The sequence below is a fragment of the Bombyx mandarina genome, chromosome 09, assembly GCF_030267445.1.
Source record: "Bombyx mandarina strain Sakado chromosome 09, ASM3026744v2".
NCBI classification, from domain to species: Eukaryota; Metazoa; Arthropoda; class Insecta; order Lepidoptera; family Bombycidae; genus Bombyx; species Bombyx mandarina.
The window spans coordinates 8963794-8986134 of NC_143216.1; the positions used below are offsets into that span (position 1 = coordinate 8963794).

At 33.2% G+C, this 22341-nt stretch overlaps 2 protein-coding genes and 1 long non-coding RNA gene across 4 annotated transcripts; 1 reads left to right on the forward strand and 2 right to left on the reverse strand.

Moving 5' to 3' along the window:
• Positions 1–4797: 4797 nt before the first annotated feature.
• LOC149502333 (uncharacterized) lies at positions 4798–7268 on the reverse strand. Its single transcript, XR_016323563.1, has 2 exons — positions 7005–7268; positions 4798–6907 (listed from the first exon to the last, which is right to left on the reverse strand). It is a non-coding gene; the product is annotated as an uncharacterized LOC149502333 (long non-coding RNA).
• Mapmodulin (acidic leucine-rich nuclear phosphoprotein 32 mapmodulin) lies at positions 5894–13376 on the forward strand. 2 transcript variants are annotated; one of them, XM_028170053.2, is made up of 7 exons: positions 5894–6134; positions 7947–8323; positions 8751–8836; positions 9195–9329; positions 10134–10205; positions 10314–10442; positions 12117–13376. In XM_028170053.2, exons 1-7 carry the CDS (start codon positions 6081–6083, stop codon positions 12191–12193), a joined length of 930 nt encoding a protein of 309 aa, XP_028025854.2. In that variant the 5' UTR covers positions 5894–6080; the 3' UTR covers positions 12194–13376. The 2 variants fall into 2 exon arrangements, with proteins under 2 accessions (XP_028025854.2, XP_028025855.1); XM_028170054.2 differs by lacking the exon at positions 9195–9329 and having other exon boundaries at positions 5916–6134.
• Positions 13377–14256: 880 nt separating this feature from the next.
• Positions 14257–20096, reverse strand: Orc2 (origin recognition complex subunit 2). The gene is made up of 8 exons (XM_028170237.2): positions 19884–20096; positions 19601–19768; positions 19085–19303; positions 18146–18234; positions 16879–17052; positions 16180–16711; positions 15347–15580; positions 14257–14521 (listed from the first exon to the last, which is right to left on the reverse strand). Exons 1-8 carry the CDS (start codon positions 19930–19932, stop codon positions 14322–14324), a joined length of 1665 nt encoding a protein of 554 aa, XP_028026038.2. The 5' UTR covers positions 19933–20096; the 3' UTR covers positions 14257–14321.
• Positions 20097–22341: the final 2245 nt, after the last annotated feature.

Below are 22341 nucleotides of genomic sequence, written 5' to 3' on the forward strand. Positions count from 1 at the left end.
AACTTATTCAAAGTGAAAATTTGGTAAAGAACAGTTTGTTCTGTTCGACTAGTAGCTGAATTAAGGTTTAGAGAACCTCACTCCGAGAACTCGACATAATATGGACACTGGACATATGGACTTACTAATCGTAACCAGGGTCTTAACATTACTTCAGTGACATTCGTAACGTTCTGTGGCGTTGCAGGTGAGTTTTTCCGGGCGAGCGAATTGATTTCAAGAGGCCGGGAGACTAATAGAAGACAGGGATCTAGCAAAATTCGAGCAACTACCGTACATAACCGCTACGTGCGTTTCACTGCCCACTGCCCAGTGCCCACAGAGAACGCTCCGTCACAGCACGCTCCTTACAAAATCGTTTGCGGCAGGCGACGGATACACTTGTTAGTGATAAAACCATTAGGAAATGGTTACATGAGGACCAGAAGTTCTCCAGGAGACGCGTAGTATGGATTCGATTGACTCGTCGTACAAAACGATTGTTGTCCACAAGACAGCATCTGGCAAATTCAAATTTCAAAATCATTTATTTCAACTTGGATGTCATCAAAAACACACTTGTTGAATGTCAAAATGTAAAAGAAAATGTTAACTCTACCACCGATTCCAAAAAAAGCCACAGTCCTGAGAAGAACCGGCGAAACAAACTCAGCGGGCTTTTTTTTTTGTATTTTCTCGAATATTTTCTTTTTTTTTTTTTAAACAAGAAAACATATTTACACTATACGAAAAAACAATTAAAAAAAATACAATTCAAATAAATAATAATAATAATGAAAAATGAAAAGGCCAGGAGCGAACGCCTCATTCCCACGCAGTGCCATCTAGTAAAAAATCCTTAACTTTATAATATGCCTTGTTGCACAAACGTTCCTTGACAGTTTTCTTAAATCTATGAACAGGTAGTAGTTGAACGTTTTGTGGGATCTTGTTGAAAAGTTGTACACCCAGCCCCCTGAAAGAGTTGCTTATTTTCTTAATTCGAGCCGCCGGCAACGCAAGCCTATGTTTGTTCCTAGTGTTCACATTATGCAAATCGCAGACTCTGGGGAATTCTACAATGTTTTTACGCACGTACAATAAATTTTCAAAAATGTATTGGGACGCTAAAGTTAGAATTTTGATTTCCTTAAACTTGTCCCTCAAGGATTCCCTCGGGTGCATATTATAAATAGCACGAATAGCCCTCTTCTGCAGGATGAAAATCGTTTCGACATCGGCAGCATTGCCCCATAGCAAAATGCCATAGGACATAACACTATGAAAATAACTGAAATAAACTAGACGTGCCGTATCTTCATCGGTATACGTTCGTATTTTTTTTACCGCAAACGCTGCAGAACTAAGTCTATTCGCTAACTTGCATATGTGAGGACCCCACTGCAGCCTGGAATCAACTGTTATACCAAGAAAAACTGTCGAATCAACAAACTCCAGTGTCTCTCCACTTACAATGATATTAGTGTCTACTTGTCTAACATTAGGTGTGGTAAATTTTATACATTTGGTTTTTTTGTTATTTAATAACAGATTAATAACACTAAACCAATGTACCACGCGCGAGATAGCATCATTCACATCGTCATAATCTTCCAATTGTCGTTTAATTTTAAACAATAAGGATGTATCATCAGCGAATAATACGACCTCGTGACGGGTTTCAATAAACTTTGGTAAATCATTGATATACACAAGAAATAAGAAGGGACCCAATATGGAACCCTGAGGAACACCCATATTAAGTAAGACACCGGAAGATCTCTTTCCTTTAACGTCTACCTTTTGGATTCTTCCGGATAAATAAGATTTAATAAGTTCTAATGAAACGCCCCTAATACCATAATGGTGTAATTTCCTCAACAATGTATTATGCTCAACACAATCAAAAGCTTTAGATAAGTCGCAGAATACCCCAAGGGCATTATGCGATTCCTCCCAAGCCTGAAAAATATTTTTAATAAGATCTACACCTGCATCAATAGTCGAACGGCCTCTAGTGAATCCATATTGTTTGTTATGAAGCAGGTTATTGGAATAGAAATGGTTCAAAAGTTGATCCAAAATATTTTTTTCAAAATTTTTACTCAATGTAGGTAGTACTGAAATGGGTCTAAAGTTAGTGGGGTCAAAAGTACTACCAGATTTAAACAGAGGTATTATTTTACTATATTTCATTAGATCAGGAAACACACCACTATCAATACAGTCATTAAATATCGTAGCAAGGTAAGGTGCGATTATATCAATAATGGATTTTATAACCTTAATGGATATTCCCCATAAATCACCAGTTTTTTTAATATTAATGAGCTTGAAATTATCAATTATGTCCTTTATATCAATATTTGTGAACTTAAAGTTAACACTGCATTTATCAACATGATCTTGCAGTAATGATTCGGCGACGGTAGGAGATGAAATTAAAGATTTTGTAGTAGAAGCTGGGATATCAGCAAAGTAGCGCTCAAAGGCACTGGCCACTTCTTGATGAGAAGTTATTATTTTATTATTGATTTTCAAAATTGATTCAGCATTGCTGTTTCTGACATTCCCAGTCTCCCTATTAATGATATTCCAAGTCATTTTAATTTTGTCAGGTGCATTTTTCATAAGATTGCCTAAGTGCAATGACTTGGCCAATGTACAGACTTTTTTAAACTTTGGCCTGGGATATGATGGATTGTACGACAGAATTGTTCACAGATTAGTGCAAAGTCAATTTTTTTGTGATGACCGTCGCTGTAGCGTCTAGAAGATTGAAGGTGAGCGATTTTCAGATGCACACATGCATAAAAGTGGCAGGTTTGGCAGTCCCCACGTTATGATGTGGGGAGAAATCTATATGTCAGGCAGAACCGAGCTGGTAATACCTAATGAAGGCACAGTTTCAGCTCAACGTTACATAGAGAAGGTCATAGGACCCCTTGTGGTGCCGTATGCACAGAGAATCGACGCAAGATTCCATTAGATGCTCGATAATGCTCGCGTTTATATATATAATAAAAAAATGCGTATGCGTATGGCGTATGCCACAGAGGAGCAGATGACCGTGCAGCATTCGTATCTCTGCTCAAAAAATTACGTCTGGCTTTCGAAGGTGAAGCCAAGACTTCCGGTCAGCCCCGGCTCCTGCTCACCGCCGCTGTACCGGCGTCGTTCGAGGCGATCGCCGCTGGATATGATGTACCGGAAATACCGAAATATTTGATGAGGACGATTTTAACTGTTATGAGAAAAACATCTTCTAGCTAATTGTTAGACATTTTTATGCCTCTTATCCCATATAAATGAACTAAGAACTGAAACTCTTCCATATTAACGCCATAAGCTTATTATGATATGTAATACTTCAGAATGAATAAACGTTATAGATTTAATTGCGTTTTCTGCGATATAATAAGAAAAAAAAACATTTAAAGCCCTTACATTCTTTTCAATTAATATTTCAAACAGACTTATCTATACTTCTATAGGTACTAATATTATAAAGAGGAAACATTTGTTTGTTTTTTTGTATTGAATAGGCTCCGAAACTACTGAACCGATTTGAAAAATTCTTTCACTGTTTGGAAGCTACACTATCCCTGAGTGACATAGGCTATATTCTTTTTTTTTTTAATTAGGGATCCTTACTAAAACTCCAATAATGTAACGCAAGGTGTAAAAAAATTACCTAAAATATTCTTTATTACATCGCGTGCGCTGCAAAAACTATTGATGATAGATTTAAAATAATGTACTACACCTTTGCTTACTGCGTACTTGTAGGGACAGCATATGTCTGACTATTATAGTTATGCCGCAATAAGTGTTCATTTATTTAAAAAAAATAAAACAACGTCAAATACCGTTTTTTTATAATTTATAATTGCAAGATTTTTTATAATTGTGGGTTTACTGGTGGCCCGGAGGCCTTTCCAGTTTTACAAGGACAGGTGGGCGAGCAAGGGCTCAGCCAGTACACGGAAGCTCTGACTAAATAAACTCAATGGCTTTTGTTTTGTATGTATGACCTTTTTACGAAAATTAGAAAATTAGAAAATTAATAATATAAATAATTAAAAAATTGATAAAAACAAATATTATTTAAAGGAAAATAAAAGTTTATTAAAAAAAATTCAAACTATCTTTATAATTTTCTATTTTTAGAGACCTGACGCAAATATAAGGGTTAATGTGTGTGTATTATAATTTTTTATTTTGAAATTTTTGTTAAAGACCCGAGCGAAGCCGGAGCAGGCCGCTAGTCACCTATAATAAGCAAAACTGTGGTACTCTCTTTACTGAATGACAGAAAGGTGAGTGATTTCCGTCCAAGATTTTTTTTAAAACTAAAGTGTCTTAAAGGTTTTAAATGATAAAGGTTATTCTTTACATGTATATTTACCAAGAAGACGTCGAAGAAACGTAAAGAACAATTACAATCCTATCATACTCTTTTATTCAACAGAATATGTATTAAACCTAAATTGATGGCGCAATTATTCTTACATTACTTCATAAACGTGATGACGTATGACTTCCAACAACTAGGACCACCAGAAAAGCCCTATGGGGGCCTGGGCTCTGGCTTGCAAGCAAACCGGACCTAAATCCCACCGAACACATGTGGAATTTATTGAAACGCAGTGTTCGAAGCGTAAACCAACCCGTGTCCCGTGTACAATGAAAGAAAGATAATCAACGTGCTAAAATCAAGCTGGGAACAAATTCCTCAAGAAACAGTTGTACACCTTATGGAGGTGAACCTTCTGGGCTTTAAGAGTACATTAGAAAATGAGGAGGGCACACCAGATATTGAATAATGTTTATTTTTAGGAAAAGTTGCATCAAAGGATTTTTTTACTGTTATGCTGTTAAAATTAAAAATTAATCAATTTATCTAATCTAAACATTTATCAACCCCTCAACCTCACAAATTCATGAGAACACTGAAAAAACAATATTTCGTAGGTATATTTTACATTTTCGTAAATTCAAATGACGAGTTCTCTTCAAACCGGATTGCATGATTGATTATTCACAATATTAAACAGATGGTATCGATGCGAGCTTACAACCCGTGCTTAAGTTGGAAAAAGAAAATTCGTAGCTCATAATGCTGGTGCAACACCTTTCTATGCTATATTTGCAATTCTTCTTTCTAATTAGATTATATTTATTACTCTTTGCGATTATATTTATTTAGTCTACTTAAACTAGTTTGTCTTGGTGATTCTAGGCACATCATGAATTACTAATTTAAAAACCCACTTATTGCCACTAAGACAAATGATATTAATTTCGTTAAAAAAGAATTAAAATATTTTATTGTGTTCGGACGATGGTACGACCCTCCTGACTTTAAGCGGTTACTGGAGCCCATAGACACCACTAACCTTGATAAACCGACCGACCGTATATACACGTAATATGTATGTATAACACATTCCTTACATACGTAAGTATATAATATGGTCATTATAATTTTGAAATCCCAAAATATTTCATTTCAATTTTAGTACATAGAGAGCGGTGACCACTTCAATCAGCTCAGCTGCATACTCATTATTGCGCTTTAGGACAATAAAATAAATACTATATATATATTATGTACTATACACACTGATGCATTTAAGTATCTTAATTTAATTCCTATATAAACATGTAAGTAGTGAAGTATAAAATAATTGAAGGAAAGACATACAACATTCATATTTGGCGCCTTTAATGAGGCAGTCTGACAACTGCGCAGTTGCACCAACATTGAACTAATACCTAATTTTTCACATTAGTTAAATTGAAATCAAACTGTTAAACAACAAGATAAATTTAATATTACAAACCATTTAATTTTTTATCAATATATTGCGGGGTTCAATACTTCTTGTAACACAAAACACAACAAAATTATGATAAAAGTTGCTCAAACGAACACTATCCGGTAACACTGTTTAGCCACCAGACGGCGCTACTAGTTCGACGTCACTCGTGTATCTATAATTTCCTTCTGTTTTGAAACCCAAGCTTAGTGATTTAGTTCCTTGAGAAATAATTTGTTGGCGAATCTAAAGTTGTTCAAAGTGTTAATTGGTATATTTATGAACATGGAAAAGAGGATCATCTTGGAACGCAGAGGGAGGGATCCTTCACAGGTAAACTAGGCATATTTTTCTATTTACTGGAATGTTTTGTCGATACGTATTTCATCAGTATTTATATGTAACATGTAAAATTATGTTCATTGTCAATCAAATATTGAAAATTTTGGCATTTACCAAGACGTAAAGATGTCTATCAAAAAATAACAAAATAATAATGAATGTGGCGTTATTATATTTAAAATTATTGGCCATTACCGATTGTTACGTTTCATTCGTGTGCATATAATCTTACCATATTTTATAGAATATGTATATATAAACTTGTTCTTTAAATCACTGATTGTCTCTTTCTTGGAAGTTTTTTATAAATAAGTATACTGTGTACCGATTATCCATTCCTATTGTAAATATTCACTTATTGAGGTTAAGTGTCGAAACTTGTAGATGTCGTACGTGCTATAGAGCACATATAAAACAAATTTTAACATGATAATATTGCACTTACAGAACCTATGATTAATTTTAACAATGCTTCTATTTCTTTTATTTATTGTAATATATATTTTGATACATATTGAAAAGACACATTGATTAAATGTTGTCAATGTCAGTTGTATTTTCTTATTTTTGTGTATACAAAAACTCAAGACCCACACCACGGTAATGAAAATGACCCGAGACAGTAAAGCCTTCTTTTAAATGTTTACTTCTGAAATTGGAACATTACTTTGTGGTACAATATTACACATCGTTAGATCACCCGTAAACTTTCATTTATAACTATGCATAATTTCGCGCCCTTTCACCGTCTTGAGCAAAGAAACCTAAAACGAGGGAAAAACCATTTGAGCTAAAATATGTTAGTTAATCCAACATTTACATTGTTTTAATAAGTTTTTCTTTCATTCCATCAATACCTACTATATTGCACCGCGCATAATTGACGCACGCCTTACCAATACAGCGGCCATTTTTATTGCGTCGCGATGATTCGTGTCATCCGCCATTGTAAAGTGAAAAAAGAATACTATAACAACAAAACCATAGCACTTCATACGTTTATTATATACCCCATGAAGTAACTATCACGTGTTTTTAAGTTTGCAGTGAAAATTTCGCCAAAATAAACACTGTTTTACAATTAAAAAACGTACTACGCCTATGTCTTTGACAACTTGCACCGGTTTGACGTCTCAGTCAGCTAGACACAACTTCGATTATGACCATACAAGACAATGATATTACTCATAAACTAATATTATACTGTATCTCAAACGTATTTCTTTCAATGTACTAGAAAAATTGAAAACATATTTTAACAATATACTGCCTTTTTCATCTAATTTCTGGACTTAGTTCGCGTATCTTTAAATACATCGAAAACGTCACTAAGGTTTAGCGAAACAGAGTAACGTTTGGGTCAAGGTAGAATCCGAAACACGTCAACAAAAAAATAAAAATAAAAAACAATAATACGTATAAACATTTTATTGTATAGGTAGGAAACACAAATTACCCATTATTATTTACTGCAATCAATTGAAGGATCCGCTACGGTTTTATTTTGTCCTGAATTATTGGGAACTATAGAATACTAGATGGCGCTATTATAAAGTTTCCCTTGGCTTCTGCTGTTTCTGTTGTTGCTCTACTCAAATAGATCAGTACCTATGCTTAATTGTTACAATTGAGACTTCACCTCATGTGTTAAGATAGGTGGGTGGATCCATGAATTTTGTGATTTCTATGAGCTGTGGTACCCCTTATCACTAAGTGGGCAGTGAGCTGTCACACATCTTTGCAATATGAAATGCATAATTATGATTGATAATTATAATGAATACTCTTTTCTTACAATTACAGGTGAAAGAACTGAATCTGGATAACTGCAGGAGTACGAACATAGTTGGTTTAACAGATGAATATACAAATTTACAAATACTGAGTCTTAACAATGTGGGTCTCACAACACTCAAAGGTTTTCCGACGCTGCCTATGCTCAGAAAATTGGAACTGTCAGACAATAGAATATCAAATGGACTGACTTTTCTCAGTGGCTGCAAAAAGCTTGCACATTTGAATCTTTCAGGAAACAAAATTAAGGATTTAGAAACCCTGAAGCCTCTTGAAGCTTTCAAGAATCTGAAGAATCTTGATTTATTCAATAATGATGTTACTAGCATTGAAGACTACAAAAGTAAGGTGTTTGCTATGCATCCATCACTAAAATACTTAGACGGGTAAGTGATACACAATGATTTTTTTGTTTCTTAAATATAAAATTGAAAATATGGCGGTATGACTCAAATTAATGTACCATGGTAAAATTCAATTTATATACAGGATGTAAAGATTTTTACTGAAATGAGAATAAACAATATTAATAAATTATCCAAATATTGGCATAACTTTTTTTTTAAATGCAATATATTTTAAAGCAGCTGATAACTGTTAGATTTTTATTTGTATGATATTGTATGAAAGTTAAATTAAATACGTATAATATAAAGCTTTCTAAATTTATTTTCTGATATCCTGTCTGGAATATGTTCCAGAATACTGGATATTATCAGAATAGTTTTTTTTGTAATTCTAAAATTAAATCAATGCTGTATGCTACTTTACTCTATAATGGAAAAATGTCACTAATGTTACCTTTTTTTATAGTTTTGATAAGTATGACCAGGAAGCTGATGACAGTGACATAGAAGAAGAAGATGAAATGAATGGAAACAATGATAGTGATGAGGATGGTATGTACCCATTCTTTAAACGCTTAGATTGTAAAATGTTGATAATGCTTTAGCATTCATTCATTGTCAACCTATTTATGTGAACATAGCTATTATCATGAAATATAAGAATGGAGACAGAAAAATCCGAATATAAAATTGTTATAAGTGAATAAAACAACAATGTTCATCCTATAGTTATTTAGTAAGTATCATAACTTAATTGAAACTTAAAAGTCAAGACTTAATTATAATCAGAAAACAAAAGTTTTTATTATTTTCTCATTTCCTAAAATAACAATACAATTCAAGCGAAACCATCATAGAAAATTATGCAACTATAATGCAACAAATGATATTGTTACATTGGTAATTACAGATTTGGACATAGATATTGGTTCATTGGTGATTGATGACAGTATAACAGAAAAGCCAGAGCATGAAAGAACCACTTTACCAATGATATTGTACACGGTTTATGGTCTACTCTTCCACATGAGTTACCTTTTGAAGAGTAAGCATCACTGTTTGTGACCCACAATGTGAAAGGAGAGTGGTTTCTTAAGACTTTAAAACTAAAATTATATTTTGTTCAAATAAGATTAGCATTAAAACTACTTAAACAATATAATACATCAGAACACTGAATTACACTAAGTATCTTTTAAATTTTGCATACAATATATATCATCAATAGATTGAACTAAAGAGAATAAAATGAAAACTTTTTAGTGAGAAATTAGTATTATGCTAATATGGATATGAAATGATCATTTAAATGTTCTTTATAACTATTTTAAACATTGTTTTCTTGTTGAAATGCTTGCCTATTGTGACCAAAACTGATATATATATAAATAATAATCTTAAACATTGTGGTTACATAAGCCATTCTCTAAATCTCGAGGCGCACACGAATCAGCTTATTAAGCTACTGCTATATAGAAATCAAAATTATAATATATAAAAACATTGTCAAACAAGTAAAGCATTAATTAAATGTTTTAAGCTCAAACTTGCTGCAGTGCTCATAAAACACTAGACATTTAATCTAGAAATTATTAAATATTGTAAAGATGATCTTCGATGATGTAGTAAACGACTGCAGTGTTTCCCATTAATAGAGAATTTTGTTGAGATAAAAAATGGTGAATCTGATGGGATGATCACAGTCAGAAGAGAATCTGATGAGATGATCACAGTCAGAAGAGAATCTGATGGGATTGTTAGACAGGATTGATAAGCAGCTACCCTATTCCTAATGTTTACATAAATATTAAATCGATTTCCTCTTATTTTTCGTAATTCTTTGTTTTAGGATCTGATGAAGAAGAGGAGGAGGAAGATGAGGATGACGAGGATGTTTCACTCTGTGCAGTTTATAATGCAGGTAAGAATTAAAAAAACCCATTTCTGTGTGAAGTCTGTATGTTTTGAAAATAAATTAAATAAGACTTTATAAAAATTAATCAATCATTCAATTATTATAAATTTGCAGAGGAAGAGAGTTCATCTAGTTCGATATTTGAAGGCAGCGATGTTGAAGAAGAAGAAGAAGTGGATGAGGAAGATGATGAAGGAGAAAACAATGCTGATGGTGAACAAGAACAAAATTCGAAAGGGCAAGGTATGAAATAACCCCTGTATTTCATGAGGAAAAGTTTTTTTTACCTAATCGTTAGTAGCTTTGATGGACTATTCGGGCTTTACCTAACTTGTAGGCAAGCTGAAAGTGCTGAGCTTGAGTCTTTGCCGAAAACTGCCTTAGCAAGAGCAGTGCTTCGCTGAATCCACCACTGTGTCAGTATCATACTCCACTAAGATGATGAGATGTTAGATGTGATGATATGTTTAGATTTTATTAGGGTAGTAACCATTTTTGAGTAATTTTTAAATAGGTTTCTTATATATAATACTAGTCAAACTCGATCACACTGCTTGCTGTAATTATCGCTTAAGAAATTGTTTTTTTTTTTAATTCTATTCCAGCTACTAATTTTATTATACTATTTTGTGATAGTGCTATTCTGATATGAAATTCACATAAAACCCGTAGAGCATTTTTGGCTTAAAAGGTGAAAACATCTGTCTATCCTCAAAACAAAAGAATATTAAGAACAAAAAGGAAGAAATAAATCTAATTAGATTTACAGCTGTCTATAAAGTGCCATTATATATAATTGAATTTGAAGAAGAAAAAATCATCTTAACATTACCTGCTCATTAACAGTGTAATTAATGACACATTCTTGGTAATAGGTCATAATAAAAAGTTTTTTTTATTATATAAACACTGAATCCACTATAAAACTGACATACAATAGAAATTCAAGAAATATTATATCTTTGGGTAAAAGGCTACTTGGTTTAAGCAACCTTCTGTTTAATTCGCATAATTTATCTTTGTAATTAAAGGTGTGTTTTATTTGATATTGGCATCAGCAGTTTGATGTTTTTAATTGAACTTTAATTAAGTTTACTCCTTTCAAATAGCTGAAGAATTTTTAACTTTAAATGTCTCCTGTAAAGTTGCAAAAATGTCTCTTAAACCTTTTCAAACATAAAGCTTTTCACGACGACGTTTTTCCAGTTTTTTAAACATATTAAATTCATTTGTGTCCATAGTTATAGAAATAGAGTGGCCAAGTTGAGAACTATGGATCTATGATTTGGCGTTTCGTGTGGAGTTTTGTAATCATATTAATTAATATTTTTGTGATGTTTGTTAGTACAGGATAACGCAAATGATTTATCCATGTAAAAATACATTTAATTTCTTCTACTTATGCCATTGAAAAATAATTATAATACATTTTCTATACCAGAAATCTTTATTCTTAAAAGCAACATCATCATTTTTTAAATCATGAATATATAAAAGACAATAGGAAGATAAATTCTTAGTTAAGTCATTGACAAAAATGTAAAAAAAGGTGAGAACTGTGGGGCACTTCAATCAGAAATCAGAAGTGGGTTTAAATGCGGTGATGTAGATGATTATCATTATCATTAGATCAGAGAGAATCAGATAAAAGGAATCTTGGCCCATTTAATGATAACTTCAATTAGTAATAATCATAATAACTATAAATGTCAACTAATAATAATGTTGTAAATACTTACGACCTTGCAAAAATTGTACTGGTACTGGTACATGCATCCATATGCATGTACTGCAGTTTCCATAATGCAATCTTTTGATTTAGTTCACACAGGAGAGCAGGACCATAAATGCAACCCTAAAAGTTTAAGCTTAAATATTAACTTACTTAATGTACTTAAATAAATTTTCATGTTTTAGATGGAGATGCAGATGGTGAGCCTGAAGAAAGTACTCGGGGTAAGAAACGGAAACATGAAGATGATGATGAAAACTGAAAGTTGCCTTAAGTGGAGTTATCGTACTAGTTTGTAAGTGTACAGCGATCCGATGCATCGGACAATAAATTTGATCACAGTCTCGGTACATTGCAATCATCCAAGTAGGCTAGTTGTCATTCATGAGAGTGATATGTCACCATTTGAGGCTCGACTCACTTTGCTTTCATTCTAGTGCAAACTCTGTTTATTCAATATAAAATGAAATATTTTCTATCATTGATTAGTGTTAATGTTCATTGTGTGAAATATCTGTAGTTTGTTGTCTGAAGTTGATGTTTTGATTAAATTGTTTATGTAATCTTTTTTAATATTCTATTGACATGCTTAATTTTAGCCTAATCATTGAAACTGAAGTGCATGATATAAATATGTATAATCTAGCTCTCATATGATCTAAATTTCTGTTTTATATAAGTTAGATTTAAGCTGAGAGAAAATTAAATTATGAAAGTATTTATGCCCTTTCAAACCATTAAAACACAATAAATTATTAGTTATGGGCTTCACCTGCATTATCGACCAAATTAGACTGAAGAGATTGATAAAAATGGAATGGGAATTACTGGCATTGTGTCAATTTTGGATATAGATAATAAGTACGTTAAAAAAATTGCATACCATAACATTTGTTTCAAAAATCATCTTTTTAACCATGTTTGGTCTTTTGTCTCACTTTTAAAAATCATCTTTCACCAGATTACTGGCCTGCAATAAATAAATAAATACCTTATTAACAAATATTTACTATCATCCAAGAGTAAAATCCATTGATTACAATAACATCTTCAGTAGGTATATATATACAAGGAGGTACCATAAAACTTTAAAAAAGACTATGAAAACCTAAAAGTTGATGTTAACAAAATTAACTGGAATTTCGAAAGGGCGTTATGTGAATATCATAAAACAATTAAATTAGATAAAACCTTTGAGTTCAGAGAGTATTTTTCTACAATATTTTTAAATCTAAAATGAGCAATGCACTTATATCAATGAAGTGTTTGGTTGATGCATCATGGTGTATGTGCCAGATATGTTGAAGAGAATTTTAGTTAATAATTTTATTATATTATGTAAGTCATTAAGTTTAAGTAATTTACAACTTGGTCTGTTGATATATATTATATAATCCTATTAAGACTTTATTTCTGGGATTGTAAAATAAAAATTAATAATAGTATTTGTGTTTTTTTGTTTATGATAATCTTTTATATTTGCGTATCAGCACTAATGTCTATATTCCAAATTTAACCTTGACCATAAATGGTTCAGTCTGACATTTTTCCCTAATTTTTCATGTTAATGCTTAATATTTTTATTGCATAGACTGGTGGATGAGTTGACAGGCCACCTAGTGTGAAGTGGTTACTGGAAGTCATAGACCATCTACAACGTAAATGTCGTCACCCACCTTGAAATATAAGTTCTAAGGTCTCGGTAGTTACAACGGCCGCCTCACCCTTGAAACCGAAACGCATTGCTGCTTCACGGCAAAAATAGGCAGGGTGGTGGTACCTACAAGTGCGGACTCACAAGAGGTCCTACCACTAGTAATTACACAAATAATTTTTGCGGGTTTGATTTTTATTACACGATGTTATTCCTTCACCGTGGAAGTCAATCGTGAACATTGTTTAAGTACGTATTTCACTAAAAAAAATTGTACCCGCCCGCGGGAATCAAACCGTCGCATCGCTCGACACGAATGCACCGCACGTTTTATCTTAGGCCACGACGACTTCAAGATGTGTAAACGAGCTCAGTGATTAGTGAAGTCCATTGGCATCAACAACACAAACGCAAATGTTAGATGCCCTTGGTCTGTTAAAAGTCAGAAGCATGTGGAGTAGAATTTTTGTGTTTATCTTCCATCGCCTCGAATGAAATCCAGTTTCTCGAGAGCTTTGAAAATAATTTTCAACGATAAACATCGGCTTGTTATGCTTCTGACATTATTCATGTCAATGAGCAACTGACTACACACTATGAGATGAATTAAAGGTCCGTATATTGGCTGTTAAAAATACGAAACATCAAATAAGGTAAAGAAAAAACATATATTTTTTTAAAGATTTAATAAATTAAAACTTATGCTTGCATGCGGTTATGTACATCAGTCGAACCGTTAACTTGTTTGCTGCTCTAAAAACTGTTGCAACAATGTATTGTTAATTGGTATCATCAAGTTTTCACTGCCGTCAAGAGTTCTCTTCATTTTAACGAGTTTGTGGTCTAAGAATTCTGTCAACTGTGCTCTTAGAGCTAAGTCAGAGCTGACCAAAAATTGTTCGCGGCATTTTGAATAGAGATCCTTAAATGGTAGTCCTGTAAACAATTTTTCAGTTACAGGTGTACATTAGACCGTAGCTCTTATTTTACTAGTTTATGTTTTACTAAACTGTATAATAATATTCTCCAGATAGAACATATCGCGTAACGGAGACGTTTCCAGAGTAAGAGGCGCAGTAAGGCCGGTGTGACAGTTATTTTCCGTTGTCTCGTTTAAATAATTGATTTAAATAGTTTCATCATTAAAAGAAAATAATGACTTTATATTAATAAACTAGTAGTACAGTAGCAGCGTATACTAATGTACTTTTTTTTAGGGGCCCAAACGCCCATACAAAATGGGCATTGTCCTTTAGTTGGAATAAACGTTCCACATTTGAACCCTGCTAGCGATTATTTTCTCGTGTTTAATGGGTACAAAACCAAAGTTTAAGATGTTATGTTTTATTTAGCGCAATTTTCATTTTTTATCTGTAATTCAATCGTAGATTATTTTGTATTGGCTTTAAGACATTTTTACTGGTAGTTTCGCCGGCGAGAAACTCAGTGGGCTTTACTATTGGAATAATTCCAACGGCTTTTATTCAAATTCCATCGCGTCACTTTTTTACTATTGTTATATTTTGTTGAGTTCTTGTACAACAGTCTAAAAAGGTTGTCAAAACGAATACGATATACTATTTTTTTATTTCCATATTTTAACTTAATTGTTTCGTTGGTTTTTCTAATTATGCCATGCCATTATGCTTTCTAATGCCATGTACACCATGTCGTGACACATCACGTCAGAAGTCGGACTTTAGCGGAAAGCCTATTTTTTTTTCTGAAATAATAATCTTAAATTGTATTTTCTAGGCTTACCTTGATAATGGGCTTGCTTTTGATTTGCTAATTGATGTTCAATAAGGATAGTGAAAATCCCTTTTGAATTCGATGTTAGTGACTGATAAACGCTCCTGAGTGATGATAATTGTAGGGCGCCACTTTTGTGTGTCATTATAGAATTCTCGAAGGAAGTTTCTTCAGTATAAGGAACAAATGAAGTTACATCCCACCATGAAAAGTTATATTTACTCAATTTAGAATAGTCCCATACTGAAAATTCAATTATTCTGCTTAATTAATGGTTTACGTGGTGTAGCGCTTTATATATATATATATCTTAAAATTTGTAGATTAATAATCACTTATTTGCCTAGGTAGTTTTCCAATTACAGCACAAGAGCGCATTATGCGGCATAATGCTCAACGTTGAATGTTCCAACTACAGCAGCGCTTCGCACAATCGAGCACTCTCAAAAGTACTGCTCTCGCGTGATACTCGCAATCGATACTGACTCAGTTACAGAAAATTGACAAGTGTTTTTTCTTTAAGTTGGCATTGATCGAAATTTTGTTTATATTGTCGTTAATAATATTATTTCATGTTGAAAAAAATTGTAAGGCTTTCGTTTCGTTGTAGTTTCTTAGAAATAATCAATGTTAATTAAAACTGTGCTAACTTAGCGCACTCTGCTGATGCATTTGAAAACTAATTCACGTTCCAATTAAGCTTCAGCATAATTCGGCATTGTGCGTCACTGAGTCGCATTATGCTCTGTAATTGGAAAACTACCCTAATGACCAATGTATATTTAATCAAGTACTTTCTCACGCTAAAATTGAGCATTTAAGAAAAAAAGTAAGGTACTTACGTAACGGGGCATTAATATGATCTATCGTTGCAATGGTGTGCACATTCTTTATCTGAGATAGACTAGCCAAAGTAACTTGTGATTTAGAATTTCTTAACATAGGTCCATCGATGTTGTTTACTATCAGAAATAGGTCCACGCCATTTTCTGACAGCTGACTGTCAATCAATTTTACAACACTGCCAATATTGGACGGTACAGTTGTATTCCCTAGCAGATCTACGACGATGCTTTCTAGGATATCCTTAATGGTGAGACTCGGAAAGAATCCATTTACCATTATACACGGAAACTTGTTCAACTTCTCAGTTTGAAACTGTTGGAGCAAAGTTCGTTTCGATCCTATGCCGTATAAAATAATACTAAAGTTTTCACTTAGTTCATACAGCCATCTGTCAAAGAGCTGTCGATGGTTATAGTTGAGCTCTGCTATTTTTTTCCTGTGTTCTGTTGATATATGTACAGTATCTGGAGAATTATCTTGAATATTCATGTTTTTCAATCTAGCAAGAGTGTGATCTGATGTGGCTATCTGTAATATTATAAATTTCTTTATTTAGACAATATCAAAGTAAGTTCAAATGAAAATCAATTAAAAATTGAGCTCGAATAAAAATAAGGCATCAACATGAAATCAGTACAATATTGTATGCTGATAATTCAATAATTCAATTGGTATGAAGAAATAAGCATACTAACCTTTTTACTAGAATTCATCATAAAATAGTTGTCAGGTTTTACGATGTATTCTGAATCCTTAATTTTCATTTTATTGTTCCTGTTTCTGGTGATTTGTGTTTTAACTGAATCTTTCCTCTGAGGTTTCTCATCTTCTACTGATGTTGATGATGATGATGATGAAGAATCAGATTCCTGCAAAAATATTTTTATTAAAATAGTATATAGTATTTTCTTTGACATTCGAGAGTTGTAATCATTAAAATGGTAATGGTTACAGTTTAATCACATGTTAAATAACACCTCAGTTGTCTGATGACCATGAAAACTGAAAGAAAGAATAAGTTTTTCAGTAATTCTATCCTAAACAATAAGACGCCCAATATATTTGTATCGGGTGGTGCTAAGTAGTAGGCAGGTACCAATTATCTAATGATATATGTACATTTTTTTTTTTTTTTTTTTCGGGCCGAGGGCCGAACCTCCTACGAGGTCACCGCGCCTAGGGGGCGCGCGGGGTATGTGAGACTCAACGATCTGCAGGTGTTGAGAGCAGACCGCGGGCCCAAGGAATTTAGGGCCCACCCACTAAACGACTCCCCTGCACTCTTACACCCGGCGTCCGATCTCCGTCCGGGGTCAAAACCCGGTCAGAGTAGGGGGTTCCCGCGGTCAACACTACAACCAGACACGCGGCGCCACCCCGAGGACGCCCGACCGACGGGTCGTCGAGGCGATAGTCGACGACCAACGACGTCAGTCTCCGCGGTACCGCGGCCCTTCAGGCCGCCCGGGCGATGCCGCTGGTGTTCCGGGATACCCCGCTGGGCCAGAACCAGCCTGCCGGGTCGGAACGCGATACACCGCCGACCGGGTTGCTCTTCCACAGTATGTTCGGCGACGACAGCGACGACGAAAATGCGGACCGCATCGCAGTCCGCAGCCGCCGACGCGTCGTCCCGTCCTCCTGGTGCCAGCGCGCTAGAGTGACGGTAGCGTGCGGCGCAGTCTCAACCCCCTTAGGTCGCCCCGTGACCATCACCGGGAGGAGACTGCCTCCTCATAGGATGATATATGTACAAACTTAACCCATGGCCATGATGAAGGAATAACATCATACAATAACAGTCAAACAATTACAATTTACAATCTTCGTTTTTATTAATATGCAATTGAGGCATAGAACTCAAGGATCTGAGGATAAAAAATCCTGGCGTAGCGGAATTATAAGAGCTGGCCCAATTTAAAGTGGGAAAAGGAGTACAAAACTTCAGTACTATCAGTTTACCTCCTCATTTTCACTCTCATCTGGAACAAAATCACTGCTGCTTCCAGAAAAATCACCAGAACTATCACTGTCTACTTCCTGAATGATTCCTGAAAGAGATGTATGTAGTATATAGATAACATTTGAGTGTACTCCAGTATATTGAGTATTTCAACAAATTAACTAAGAAAAAAAACTACCGCCTCATTACAATTTATGATCATTCTTAATTTTCGGCCAACTGTTACAAAATCTTTCTTTGAGACTTTAACCTCATGTCAGGTTATTGAGATTGGTGTGTAGGTGGCCTCTTGTTACCAGACAATCCAAACAGGCTCAAGCCATATAATACAAAAAAGGAAAACTCTGTTGTAACGTTAGTACTCCCAGAATTGCAATACTTAATATGAATATAATAGACATCCTAGTGTTCATTTTATTCCTAGAGAACTGTATCACAAATATTATTTATTTCAACTTCTAATGTATTTGTTTTAACTTGCATTTATACACATATTTATGTTAAGAACTAAATTCTATTTTGAAATGATCATATGAATATCTATAACCCAATAAAACCAATTATAAACTGAAATGTTCAATTTTAAAAGTTGGAAGTTTTAAAAGTTAATCAATATTAAGCTTTACCCCTATTTCTAGGACTTGCTGTGTATCTTTGAATTATTAAACTCAAAAATATTACTATAGTACTATGATGGGTGAAAGCCACTTAAACCAAATGTTTAATAATATTTATGTGAAATTTATCTTTGTAATTATGTTCTTTTTATTTGGTATTAGCATCACCAATTTCACATTTTTTAATAGAATTTCAATTATGTTTACCCCATTCAACTAGCTGAAGAAGTTTTATTGCCATGATATTTTTTCCAAATTTTAAACTTTAAATTGGCTTTCAGCCTCAATATATACTATATAATACATTTAAGTAATACTTACTTTTTTTTATTACTTCCCTAACATGTCTTGGAGTACCTGCTGCTTTTCTAATTGGGCTATGCAAATTTATTACTTTTTTAGGAGTTTTCAAACGTGTGAGTACTACTTTGGGTGAATTCATCATTGCTGATCTCACTGCATTCTGTAGATCATGCTTTGTGTGACGACCCTTAAATTTGAATATATCTTGACCCTCCACATCATCATCACTAAACAGTGCTGAAATTTACAAGAATGTAAAAATGTATTCCATTATAGCATTTTCTTGATTTTCACAAGTTGTAGACATAATTAATGCGAAACTAAACTGTAAAAAGTATGTGTAACCAAATATTCAGCATTTTAAATAATTTTCTTTATATATGTACTAAAAATTAAGTATGTACTTAGAATTTGATATATATATATTACAAAAAATACATTAGGAAAAAATTTGCCTTTAAGAAAAGTTACTCATTCTCAATTTTATGTTGTTTATTTTCAAATTTAGATATAAACTGTACATTCAAAGTGTACCTCTGGGTTTCTGTGGACAAGAGTCGTCGATAATCTCGTCTTCTTCACTAGAAGTACTCACTCTACGGGGTTTCCGTTTAGAGGGTGACAATTCAAAAAAATCGTTGTATTTTTTCGGTTTTTGTCTAGTTCTCCCTGTTCGACGAGACGGGGTTTCGGGCAAATCGACTGTAAAAACATTAAAGATTTATTCCTATTGGCTTCATTTTAACTCCATAATGCTTAAGGCAATTTCATAAAATATTAGTAAAAAAAGATGCGATAAATTTGTATTAAAATTTACCTGTCTCTGTTTCACTGTCGGATACTTTACCCTTGAGTTCACTTGACATAGTTGTGGCAAATATTTCCCTTAAATTACTTTACTCCTATAACAAATAATTTATTTGAGATTTATTAGTTACTTTTTAAAACAGTTGTATTATTAGCAAGTTAGATTTCAAACATTGAGTTACGTTTTTGACATTGTAGTAGTATTAGTTTTATTTTTTTAAATGGAAAGGCAAAAGTAACCCACTATACAGCCTAATCTTTTATATATATATATATATTTTCTGAAATATGTTATTATGAAATGAAATGAAGCTGATTAATACGAAACATGAAATGGCATGAAATAAAATGAAGATTTTGAGACATTGATCAATTGGGATGAAATTAAATGAAATGAGATGAGATGATATGGGATGAAATATAATCTCAGTAAAATGGTGGTTGCTTACTGAGATTTTGTCATCCTAAAATGGGATATTTAGGGATTGAAAGGTGAATGGGGAAAAAACCAGAAAAATCTTTCGACGCTCAATATTAGTTTTATATTCGTTGCAAAATCTTCCATTTCTTGTAGTCTAATAGTAGAATGTTGAAAGTTCACAAGCAACTTTGAATATGCATGATAATAGCTGCTAACTTTAAAAAAATCGCATTTCAAATTAACTTCTTGTGGTGGTAATTATTTTAGTGCTAGAAACTTTGCTCTCTTTTATTTATTTGATAATAATAAAAGACGACTGTGATTTATAAACGTTATTCAGTATTTTAGCGATCATATATATTAAAGGTAAGTCTCAGTTGTTATTGGTTTTAATGTTTTTTGATAATATAGAAATACATTTAAAATCTAAGTTTTTGGGGATAATGGGGACGTCTCAGGTACAAATAACAACGAAAAAGGGGTCAATTGGGATGAAAATAAGTTCAATGGGAGCGAGTAAAGTATAAATAGGTACAGGTTTGTAGGGTTGTCTATGTAGTTATAACAATCTTTTTTAAATGTATTGGTAAGAATCTGGTTTATTCATGATGTTTTTGTCTAGAACTTTTATTTAAAATTATCAATGCAGTGTTATTTTATTGTTTGACAAATATGTATAATATCAGTTACGTGTTGTTTTCTATTTTTAGATAAATAGATATGACTCACGTGTACGTATCAAAGAGTGCAAAGCCTTATAAGAGATATGATCCCTTAATATTAAAAACAGCAATAGAAGCTGAAATTGGGAATAAGTTTTTAGTTGAAATAGCTAAGTAATTTAATATAAGTAAGTCGGTTTTGCACAGACATGTAATAAGAACAATGAAATCTCAAGGTGGACAAAAATGTCTAAGTGAAGAGGAAGAAAAATACATAATAAAATATATTAATATTTATTCAGAGTGGGTGTATCCACTTGATTAATCCATGGAATAACCGACACACCTAATAACAGAATCCTTTGGGACAACTATACAACTATACTATAATGTCCACGGTAGCACGGTTTCCGTCAATGTTCTTTCGTAGTTATCCGATTGCGTTTAACTAATTTTAAGTGATGAAACAGATGTTTTTTCAAATTGTCTCACAAGTTACAGGAAAAAATTGTCGCGGATAATATCCCAACTAACAAATAACAAAGTATAATCTAATAAATTAATCATAAGTATTCAAATGAAATCAAGTTTTAGCATATATATTTTTTTGTTGTTGTCAATGCACTGTCGATTGCACCTATAATTGAGGTGACATCTGCCATGTACTTTTGTCAGTTTTTCAATGTTTTTCATTGATGATCACTTTGTTGGTTCAACTAAATAAATAAATAAATTAAAACCAAGTAGTGCCAGCCCTAGCAAATTTCTCTATTGACACTAATTTCGACCCCATTAACTCCAATTTCCGGGTAAACAGGGATATCACTTATTTTTGCTTTTTTTGCTTAAACTGGAATGTTAATTGCATAGTTTTAAATTGGATAACAATGATGCCCCCAAGACTCAATCATTTTGATCCTGATATAGCATTAAATACATCAACAACTACCTTAAAATTGTTCATCAAGTTGGAATTTGTCCCTAATCACCCCGTTTTATCGGTACCGTACTTCATTGTCCTACCTCGAGGATTTGTCGAGAACCTTTATTCACTGTAAATAGGGTACCTGTTTATTATAGATATTATAGAAATAGGTAAGGTCAATATAAGTTGTTTCTGATGGTAGACCGTCTGTCGCACTGGATTTAAAAAATGTATAATCTAATAATTTATGTATGTTTTTCTGCCGCGTAGCGATTATGCGTCAAACGCAAAAGGAAGCTTAGAGTGTAGTCTATACTAATATTATAAAGAGGAAAGATTTGTTTGTTTGTTTGTTTCGAATAGGCTCCGAAACTACTGGACCGATTTGAAAAATTGTTTTTCCATTAGAAGCCGACATTGTCCCTGATGAACATAGGCTACTTTATTTATTTATTTTTTA